The sequence below is a fragment of the Fulmarus glacialis genome, unplaced genomic scaffold, assembly GCF_000690835.1.
Source record: "Fulmarus glacialis isolate BGI_N327 unplaced genomic scaffold, ASM69083v1 scaffold41302, whole genome shotgun sequence".
Classification (NCBI taxonomy): domain Eukaryota; kingdom Metazoa; phylum Chordata; class Aves; order Procellariiformes; family Procellariidae; genus Fulmarus; species Fulmarus glacialis.
In genome coordinates, this window is record NW_009197934.1 from 7,062 (window position 1) to 18,384 (window position 11,323).

The 11,323-nt window shown below is 36.4% G+C and overlaps 1 protein-coding gene across 1 annotated transcript; it reads left to right on the top strand.

The window, feature by feature from the left end:
• Window positions 1–781: 781 nt before the first annotated feature.
• On the top strand, window positions 782–11,074 carry LOC104073068 (tau-tubulin kinase 2-like; the record flags this gene model as incomplete). The annotated part of the gene is made up of 7 exons (XM_009572730.1): window positions 782–847; window positions 1,451–1,543; window positions 2,539–2,664; window positions 5,720–5,877; window positions 7,451–7,667; window positions 9,061–9,272; window positions 10,471–11,074. Coding segments are annotated over 7 exons (1,476 nt in total), but the record flags the coding sequence as incomplete, so codon positions are not given.
• Between the last annotated feature and the right edge of the window lie 249 nt (window positions 11,075–11,323).

Genomic DNA, 11,323 nt, shown 5'->3' on the forward strand with positions numbered 1-11,323 from the left:
GGTTAGTAATTATGACTATTATCAATGATATTATTTTTGTAACATTTTATTTGTAGGAAAGAACGATGGGAAAATACATTCTGTGATTATAAAACACCAATTGACTTATGATGATACAATATCTAGAGTATTAGGAAGGAAATGCTGGTGTTCAGAAACTAGAAAAGAAAGAGGTATATTTAATTGGTGCCCGTGGTGCAGCCCTTGCTATTTATTGCTCAGCCACAGGTTTGAGACTTACCCGTGGCTTTCCCTGCTTTTGGAATTTCTCAAAAAATTGATTGGTTTGCTAGTTCAGAAAATAATTTGTGAAAATGTTGCTAGCACTTTTCAATAAATGGCTGGTTTTCTGTTCATACCATGTAATATTGGTATATTTTAGCAAAGTGGAAGAAATCATTATGGTTTAGGTCCTGTGAGAATTTAAAACCTCAAACTTCTAATAGTTAAAACTAAGAAATAATTTCATTATTGGAGAAAAAAGAGGAATAGTTCTGCCATATAGCTTTTTTGAAGGATGAGGTAAACAGGACTTGATGTCTGTGGAGAACAAAAACTGATACAAGTAGATGGTTTAAAAAAACTATGACAATATGTCACACTGTGGTGCCTACTTGGATTTCTACTGAGAACTTGTAGAAACATGGTAAATTGAAATAAAACAAAAAGTCTCAAATTATATTTGTTGTGGCTCCAGACTCACTTTGTAGATGCCAAGTTAAGTAGTCAGAGGGTTTATTTCTGGCAATGAGTATCTTTCTCTTTTTCTCTTCTTTGACAGCCACGAGCTGTTGCTGGTTTTCGTGGAACAGTACGATATGCATCAATCAACGCTCATAGAAACAGAGTGAGTATCTCAATCTGTATCATATCTATCTCATGTAGCTGAAAGCAGTCAGTAGTGCAGTTGATTTCCTTTTTTGTATTCTTATGTGTGTATTTATTATGTAGAAATTAATACTTATAAATTTTGGGAAAAGATAATATATTTTACAGTAGCCAAGGGTAAAAAAAGTTCTTGTAGAAATAATCATGGTTTTAACAGTTAACTTTGGTGTTCAATTGTATGGTAAGTTAGTAAGTTAAAAAGGTGAAGTTGCTGAGCTTTATAAAATACATAATGTCCAGTATGTCGTCTTAACATCATACACTAAAGAAATATGAATAAACAGCTCTTCCAGTATAGAGATTTGCAATGCTATTTTAACACAGTTCAACAACTGTTTTGTTTCTCTGCATCTTCTATGGAAATTTACTTGTATGTTTCTACTTAAAATAGTTGCTGGATATAATTATACGAACTTGTTTTGCAGTGTTGATTATATTAATTTTTATATATAATAATTTTTATGTATAATAATTTAAGTCTCCAGAGCAGTAAAGAATCTATCTTCCCTTTTGTCTTATAGGTATTTGTAAGATGCATTAGAATAATATTTCTTTTTCACAGGAAATGGGCCGGCATGATGACCTCTGGTCCCTGTTCTACATGTTGGTGGAATTTGTGGTTGGGCAACTGCCTTGGAGAAAAATAAAAGATAAGGTAAACCTAGAAGCAAAACCAGAGAGCACGAGGGAGATTTACTTCTGGATTGCAAGCGAATGCTGCGATAAAGAATCACGGAGAATTACTGGTTCATTAATTTTAACATTACATTTTGCAGTGTTTTTTAGTGTTAGTTCTCATTGCTAGTGTCATGGTATAAAAAGGAATCAAATTTTACGAACTGTTCTAGGCAGGAAGTGGATGGTGCTTCTAGTTTGCAAATGTTTTAAAAGGCAAAAGTAAGTGTATATATGCCACTTATTTAATTTTCCTGTTTTCACTTTTTGATTTCACGTATCACACATTTAGAATTTTTTATCTCTTTTGATTATTTGTGAAATGGGCATTTCTTACTTGCTGGTGAACAAAAGTGAATCAGTCAATATGCAGTAGTGCCTTTAGTCATGTATCATAAGTGAGGTATGCGAAGAAGCAACATCTAATTAGCCTATTATTACTTCTTTCAACTTCTTTTGAAATTAGATTGAAACAAGGTTACTCTCTGATGTGGTTTATGCATTGGGAGATGACAATGTGGCGTATAGGTAGCGCCTCTTTTTTGGTTTTGATTTACTCATCTTACACTAAACAGGATTTAGTAATCTTATGCAATATACTGTGATGACCAAATACACACCAAAAAGTGACTGAACTTCATATGATGCAGTATTTAAATCTTTAAAACATGCTTTTTAGAAGTGTTGGAGTGTCTAATGTCAGTCCTTGATATCAGGCCCATTCAAGCAGAAAATTAAATGGCTTTTCATATTGAATTTGAAGTTTGTACATCATTTTGCATGTGTACTGAGGGCGATGACAAAATCTCTTATCTTGCTATCTAATGTAGAATGGCCTTCCTCGGTACTACTCAGTGTAATGTACTTACCCATCTTTCGGGCCAGTAGTGTATTAAATGGTTGTGAGATACAAGATGAATATGTTGTGGCAGAGAATGAAGGCGTGTTAATGTTTGTTGTGTTATTTACTCCTAGGAGCAAGTGGGCTCCATTAAAGAAAGGTACGAGCACAGACTTATGTTGAAACATCTTCCTCAAGAATTCAACGTCTTTCTGGATCACATTTCTAATTTAGATTACTTTACAAAGCCTGATTACCAGGTAAACATTTTTACTATTTTGTCTTTCTGATTTTTAAGTAGCAGAATTTTATGCTGTTTCATTTTCAATTTCCTTTGATTTCATTGTGTAGTCTTGGTAGTGATTATGGATTGTGCCACCACAATTATTTTAATGACCATCTAGTGCCACAGAAACTTTGTGGTTCAAAGACATCATTTTTTTCCATTTGGGAAGAGTAAGGCAGTTAAGTTTCTAAAAACAATTGACAGTTGCTTTGCAGTCAGTATTCTGTTAGGATCAGGTGCTATCCTACTATCGTAACCTCTAGTGGGTGCTTCTTAAGTTAAATCGATCAGATTGTTTTCTCAGTGATAGTCATTCTGGCAGTTTTCCAAAATCTAGAGCTCAGCACCTACACTATACACAGCTAGAGCACAACATGCAGCTATGGTGGGTTTTTAAGACTGAAGTATTGCTTACAGAGATCACCAGAAAACTAGACGTTTTTCTGTGTTTGAGAGTATTGCCTGCTGAAATGGGCAGCCTCAGCTCCGTGATAAGGTGCCAAGAGGATATGCTGTAGAATATGTGTCTTACTCACTCAGTGTTGACCCATGATTTAACAATAAATAAAACTCAAAGATAGAACTTCGTTCTATAGCAGTATATGGAAAGCAGCAGAGGAATGCTCAGGAAAGGCGGGGAGGGAGAGACTGAGAGTTTTTTCAGTCTCTCAAACTGTGGGAGAAGTTGAACCAATCTAACATCACACCACAACAAGTTGTCCCTGTGTTCCTTCCCTCTGGCTCCCAGAAACACACATTCCTGTCAGCTTCCCACTTGCATTACCTGTCTGCCTCTGTGCATTTGTTCCGCTCACTAACTCAGCAAAACCAGAAGGAATGGTTTTCTGCTGGTGTGCAACCTGAATTGGTTCAATTGAATAAATAAATCATTCTGACTAATTCTGGAATTGTAACTTTGATAGGAATGATTCCTGTGCTTTACTTGGTAAGATTAACAGAGAAATCAAGATATATAAGATTGGAAATAAGAACTGGAAATCTCAAGGGATAACTAATTTCCTGTTAGTAACTGAATTTCTCTAAATGTACCGGTATATTCTTCTGCACATTTGCAAAAAAGAAAAAATCGATTTTTGTGCAAAAATTTGAATGTAAAAAAAAAAATCTTATTACAAATACAGAAAATGTTCAGCGTTTCTGAAAAATAAATACCTTGATTTTTTTCCTTTTGTATTACAAATTTCCATGCAATTTATTCTATAGTTTACAATTAAGCGAGGAAAATGATTAAGAAAGTTTTGAGTGTTTTGTGTGCCTAGTTATAAAGATGAATCAGATTTATTTTTTTCTTCTATGGTAGAAATTACTGATTGCAGAAATTTTGATGTTGCATAGAAAAACCTTGATTGTAGACTGGTAAATATGTTTTAGTTACATTATATATCCTGAATGATAAAACATATACACAGGCATATTTTTGCAAAACCTTTTTCTGTGGTCTACTTGTATCTAACACAGCACCTGCATTCAGGGATTAGCGTGGTATCAGGACAGAGTTTCCCCATGATAGAGACAGCCCAGTAATTTACAGTCCTCTGGTTGGTCATGGAACATTTGCAGTTGTGTAGCTGCAGCCTGAGCCTTCCGACATGGTCTTGCTTGTGTGCTTTAGACCAGAGCAGGGTGGTTTTATTTAGGGCGGTGAAAGTGCTTTACTTTTTCCATAGTCATTTAAGCTCTGGTCTCTCTTAACTAGTATTTGTTGTAGCAATGTTATTCATACCTTCAATATATATCATTCTTTGTTCGTATTTACGGTTAGGCACTGAACAAGAATGTACATGGTCAAGATCCCTGCTTTGAGAAGTTTACAGTCTAAAAAGTTCATGACATAGGCCCAGAATCCGTGTTTGATTTGGCAATGTCAGATATGTTATTTTATTCAGGTATTTATGCACACATTGCCTCAGCCTCCTGACATCGTTAAGCATTTGAGTTTGTATTTGCATTATAACAGAAATTGTAGAAAAGATTTAAAGGAGAATGACCTTAAAAATTACTTCAGAGAGACTGCTTAAGGTTTATAGGAAGAGGAGAATAAAGGAGAGTACGTATGGGACAGAGAGTGGCCTATGGCTTTGTGCAGTTCAGTAGGGTTTCAGAACTGACTGGGATAGATGGCACACTGAAGGTTCTTGAGTAAGGATAAAAGGATACGACCACTTTATACAAGAAAAATGATCCAAAATTCCCATCTGTTTTAAGTTGCCAAAGGGTATGTGTTTTTAAAGGAGGCCAGAGAAAAATTTTCAGCATCCTAGATTAGACAAAAGAATTAAAACTAGAGGTTTAGCTTTTAGGAAAAAAAAAAAAAAAGATTAATTTTAGAAATGTTACGGAGTAAGAGATGATGTGATATGGACACAGCCTTCCCACCAGTGACTAGAATGAGACAAAGTTTTTTCACAGGGAGAGGAGAGTAGATGCAATTTCTTTCTCTGTCATGGACACAAATTGTTCTAGATGCTTTTTCGTAGCATAAAATGAGGGTGGAAAGCTTCCAGTGTGACATTTCTGTGGGATGAATGTAAGCATTAGATAAATGATACATGGTTCTAAATGACAGAAATGTATGAATTGGCAAATCAGTATCCTTCCCTATGTACTCCTCATTCATTTCCTTGGTTTCTAATGGTGTTACCGAATATATTCTTTTATCTTGCTCTGCTGGAGAGCCATTGAATGCTATTCTGCAGCAATGTAGTCATGCCTCTGTGTGTCTTTCTGCCTTTTTATGGAAGCCTATGGTGTATCTTTGTGTCTCTTTACTGATAAAAACACAGATGTGGTTTTTTTAAATTTTTTTTTTAAATAAACCAGAATTTTGCATATCTTGACTTTGAAATCTTGGAAGAATGGTTAATATAAAGAGCTGTGTCCTTTTTTTGGAAAATTGTTGTCAAAGTCTTAAAGAAGAGACATGTTGAAGTATTACGGGAGGATATTTCTTAGTTGCTTGGTCTCTTAGACAAAAATGAAGCTTATTAACTTTTTTTCTTCATTTTTAGCTTCTCATGTCTGTGTTTGACAATAGCATGAAAACGTTTGGGGTTATTGAAAGTGACCCTTTTGACTGGGAGAAGAGTGGAACTGACGGCTCTCTGACAACAACAACAACTTCAACCACACCTCAGTTACACACCCGTCTTACTCCGGCTGCAATTGGGTAAGTATGCACATTGTGGTCACTTAAAAAGCAGCCGCAGAGTACCAAAGGGGAATTATCTCCATAATTTAGGTTTTTTCTGCAGGATGTTGAATAAATAGAGGAATGGAGGTTTGGGAACATTTGAAATATTTCCCTTTTTAGGGTTCCTGTTTATACTATCCTGAAAGATCAGCACTACAGCCCTAAATTTATAGCAATAAAAAATAGTAGCTCAGGAAATTGCATGTAAATTTGCTAGTCTGTCCTTTGCTAAATCATATTTTGTGAAACTAAATGATGCGTCCTGAGTTTAACTGCCTGGAAATAACCCATTGTTTTCTGTAAGTTTGGAATAAAATACTAGCTGCAAATTCCTTATAACTTTGAAAATGAATGGATCTTTATAGGAAATTTGGAAATAGATTTTGGTCGTGTTTAAAATAATATTTACTGTGGTCTTTGAGACCTTCTGTAATTAAGTAAGTTGGACGAGATGTGGTGTTTAATAATACCCATACTTATCTCAGGGGATTGGAGAATATAAGAGGTGTTTGTGGGTGAGGAGGAAGACTTCGTGCCTGTTCTAGGCCTTGAGTAGGCATTGACTTTTTATCTAAGAATCACGAAGGTTGTGACCTGGGAGTTTTAACAGTGTAGTGAGGCTGAAAAATGCTAGAATTTCATGTAGAATGTATTTAATTCCCAGTATTTCTATGTAATTATAAAAAAAAAAGTGTTGAAATAAATGTCAGTCAAGACATTAACTGGTGTTAATATTACACAGGTGTGCAGTGTGCACTATTGAACACACTGACGTTGACAGGGATTTTGCACATGATTCAGTCCTGTTACCACACTAAGCATCACACTGGAGTTATTGATAGTCTTGGCTGCAGTTAACAATTTTGGTGACTTTAAAGAAATAACTTTCTGACCATTCACTTTTTAGGGATAGCATTGCTTCTGTTTCAGATGAGCTAAGCCTTAGCCCTATTTAGTCCCAAGTCACTGGGATTATTAAAATGTAATGTCTTGTTAGCGTTATGCTTATGTTTTGATTATCAGTAATTGGACCAAAATAGTACTTTGATAAGAATAGTGGTTAAAACTGCATTTAGTTTGCTGAGTGATCTCTCTTCCTCACACAGTATGTTTTGTTATTCTACCAAATTTGGGGGAAAAGGAAACTATATTATGAAAGTTGCCATGAATTTTTTTTATAGAAAAATATGTGTAGAAGAGTCAGGAGCGAAGTTGAGCCTGGACCTGATCTCTAACAAATTTTCTTAGAAGTTGCTTTGAAAACTCGCAAAAACCCAAGTTTTAAGTGATTGTTTTTTGATTTACACCTTTTGTTATGTGCCTAAATTAAAGAAACATAAATTGTGAAAGCCAAGAAGTAGGTTTTTTGAATAATTTACAAGATTTAGTTTTCTACAGAAGCATGCTTTTGCTTGTAATTTTTTGTTTCTTTCTTTAGTAGAGTAGAAAATGATTTAGAGTAGAAAATAATTTCAAGAAACACATTAGAGCTCAAAATTTTTACCTTTCCGATTTTTTTTTTTTTTTTTTTTAAAAACAACTTTTGTAGAATTGCCAATGCCACTCCTATCCCAGGAGATTTGCTGCGAGAAAACACAGATGAAGTGTTTCCTGATGAACAGCTCAGTGATGGAGAGAATGGAATTCCAGTTGGTGTCTCACCAGAGAAACTACCTGGATCCCCTGGGCATCAGCGTCCTCAGGAAAAAGATGTTTGGGAAGAAATGGATGCAAACAGAAACAAAATAAAACTAGGGATCTGTAAGGTACTTTCAAATGTGCATTGCGAAGACCATCTTCAAACAGTTTCCTGTCCTCATATTGCACATAAGATATAATTAATAGTGCAGTCTTACTAATATTGATTAGCCAGAATGGTCTAAGAAAACAAGATGGTAAATCTAACACATTCTGTTAGAGCGATTTATATACTGGAAGAAGCAGACAAGCTTTTAGGCCTTGTATCACTTTATCAGGTCTTTATGATGAATAATAGATTGCTGATAATTTGAGATTCTGTGTAGTTTATTCATATTCAGGCATGATTTTGATTCTTGCTCACTGAATGAAACCAAAGCAAATTTCCTGCATCTTGCATGTGTAGAAGTTAGATACTGAATACACAAAACCGGGTTTAATGTTATTCTTCAACTGACAGATTGACAGTGTGATTGGCAGTATCTATTTAATTCACTTGGTGTTTTTGTCTCCATAAGATATGATACCTTTGTACTGATCCAAAGAGGTTCATGGGCTAGTCTTTAGAAGAGAATGCTGCTTAATTTTGAAAAGTGGTCTCTGCGAAACGGTTCCTGTCTCCCTTGCTCACAATCACAGCATTTCATACTCTGACAAATGTAGCCCTGTTTCTTGGTATATAAATGTTTTGAACATGAAGAGAGATCTGCTACTGAAATGTTCTTTAGCTAGGAGAGCTGTCTGGTTTTGAGGCTGTTACTTCTTATTTACTAGGAAAAAATGTGTTGTGGGAAATAATAAGCCATGGTGCCTATTTTCAAATGTGCTTATTTGTTTGTTTTTTGTCAAAGAGGGAGAAAGGAGATTGCTCTGGTTTAAACAAAGACATTTTCTATTAGTTATACCTGTTGAAACTAGGGATGGTCATGATTTCCCGGCTCTAGATCATGTCCAGCTGCATACAAGATGGAATGCAGTTGGACTAAAACATAGTTCTAAGTCACAGAAATATCTACTAGATTTAGTGTATAACAGTGTTACTACATGCTCCAGAGAATCATAAAGACGGCTTGGAAATTAACTTCTCTTTAATAAGAGCGCTTGACTGTAAAGCAGACTGAAGATGCTACCAAGTGCCGCGTTTCAGACTATTGTTAAAGAAAATATCAGAGATGGGTGTGAAATATCAGAGTAAATATAAGTGTATTACTGGGTTTTTGAGACTCCTGTTCTCAGGCCTACCCAGAAGTAGTATATTACTAGTATTCTGTCTGCTGCAGGTGTGTGCTGAAGAGCATAATTTAAACTACCTTAACTATGGCATGAACATACAAACCATTACAAATACAAATTAGCTTATCACTGGCTGAAAACCTGGATGGTATTTCACCATGTAGTACCTTGTCTTCCTCTGTTTTGCCACTCTTAGCGAGTTACATTTTTACCTTACTTTTTGCACAGGCTGCCACAGAGGAAGAAAACAGCCATGGGCCAGTGAATGGAATGCTTAATGCACCGAGTCTCGGTTCTCCAATTCGTGTTCGCTCAGAGACCACCCAGCTAGACAGAGATGTCCCACTGGTGCGAAAGTTACGTTCAATTCACAGCTTTGAACTGGAGAAGCGTCTGACATTGGAGTCAAAGCCAGACACTGATAAATTTCTTGAGACCTGGTAAAGAAATTATTTTATTTTTATGCTTTGATCTTTTCAGGATATGTAGTTAAGACACTGTCATCTTTCCTCTACCATGTGAAAACCAGGAATGGAGCTGCTGAGTTATGCTTATGCAAGCTACAGCAAAGTATTTACTATGTTCATAATATTGCTCGATTAATGGATTTCACCACTTGGCAGCTTCTTTGAAAAAAGATTAGTGCTAGTATACAGTTAAAGTTGGACTTCCACACTTGAGAATTTTTTATTTCAAGACCTAGTGGTGTAATCCTGATGTTTATTACCTTTTTCTTCAGTGGGATACTCTTGACAGTCAGTACAACTCATCCTAAATAACAATGATGACATCAGGTGCTCAATAGAGGTAACATGGGGTTAAATTATATGACATGAGAAGGACAGTTTACGAGAAGTGGAGTTATGAAGTGAAGTTAGAAATCTACCTGTATGCAGCAGGTTTAGTTATGCCCAAAGGTGTTGCACCAACGTAAAAAAAGCTTGATAGAAGACCAGGGTCTTAAAATGGAATTTGAGGGTAGAGAAGAGACAGATGTATGAGAACAGATTCAATCAATTTGCCTATGTGTAGAAAGAATAAGGGGAGAAGGACACAGTGAAATCTGACTGAAAGGCAGAGGCTGAGTGGGGACAGTAGAAGACAGCTGAGATGCTGACAGTGGCAAAATCCTTCTAAATACATCATAGGGGGGTTAGGAATATGGGTTTGTTTGATTAAGCAAGTTATGCAAAGCATAAATAAGGAATCAATCAAAACAATCAATAACATTCTTCTTCAAAGCATCTACTAACTGCTGCTGGAGACATCTGTTTTCTTCTGTTCTGCTTTGAGTCTCTGTTTTGAAGCATAAATTAAGTACAGTGGACATCTGGTGGTAGCCTCACCACTGAGCTGGTATCCACTCACTATTCTCCCTTCTGGTAATTACATTTACAATACAATACATTACAATTTCACTTGCAATATGTGCAAATTTCTAAGAGCATCCGCCCATTTTTACTTGACATCAGAGTTATTTTTCCGAAATTGCAGATCTTTCAACCATTGTAGATTGTTCTAAAATATGACAACAAATTTTAATATAAATCTAGTTTTCCTCTACTGAAAAAACGCAAATGTAGCTTACATTATTTAATTAATTCGTAACTAATTCAGATATTAACTTCTTTTCTTAAGTTTGGAGAAGATGCAGAAAGACTTGAATGCTGCGGCAGACACTCCTGTTGCTGCCGTTCCTCCTCTTTCTCAGAAAACACCCGTTCCTGCTCCTGTGACTGCCCGCATGGACCATGTTTGGCACTATGATGAAGAATATCTTCCAGACGCTTCAAAGCCTGTGTCAGCTAGTTCTCCAGAACATGTTGATGGTGTTGTTAGCAATGGATTTGTAGCTGTCAACTTAAGCTCCTGCAGGCAGGAGGTTGATTCTAAGGAATGGGTGATAATAGATAAGGAACGGGACTTGGAGGACTTCAGGACAAATGAGGCTTTAGGGCACAAAACGACTGGAAGTCCCTCAGATGAAGAGCCGGAGGTACTACAAGTTCTAGAGGAGACCCCTCCAGAAGAGCAGCCCAGACAGGGTGGTTGGGCAGGAAGCAGTGTCCATGCCAAGAACCAGACCTCAGGGGTGGAGTTTGTTCTAGCCATGGAGTGTCATCCTGCTGCTTCTGAACAGCTTACAGATAAATTGGAACTTCTGTCTGGAGCTGCTGGACAGCTTCTTGCAGCCACCCCTACAAGTCCTATGGAAGCTCAAGCAGAAGGAGCACTCACTCCGGTAAGAGAAATGGTCGCTGTTTGATTGAACCTCTGTTTATTCAGAATTATATGAGGAGGTAGTAAGGGAAAAGGCAGTGACTAAAACACAAAGTGTAGCAGTAATTCCTGGTTTCATGAGATATGGGACTTGATTCTTGAGGAATGATCTTCCATATTCTGTTATATGAGTGTTTACATTCTCCCATGGAAGTGGCTATTAGTTCTGCAGGTATGATCCACAGAACTGGCCTCAGTTAAAAAAAAAAAA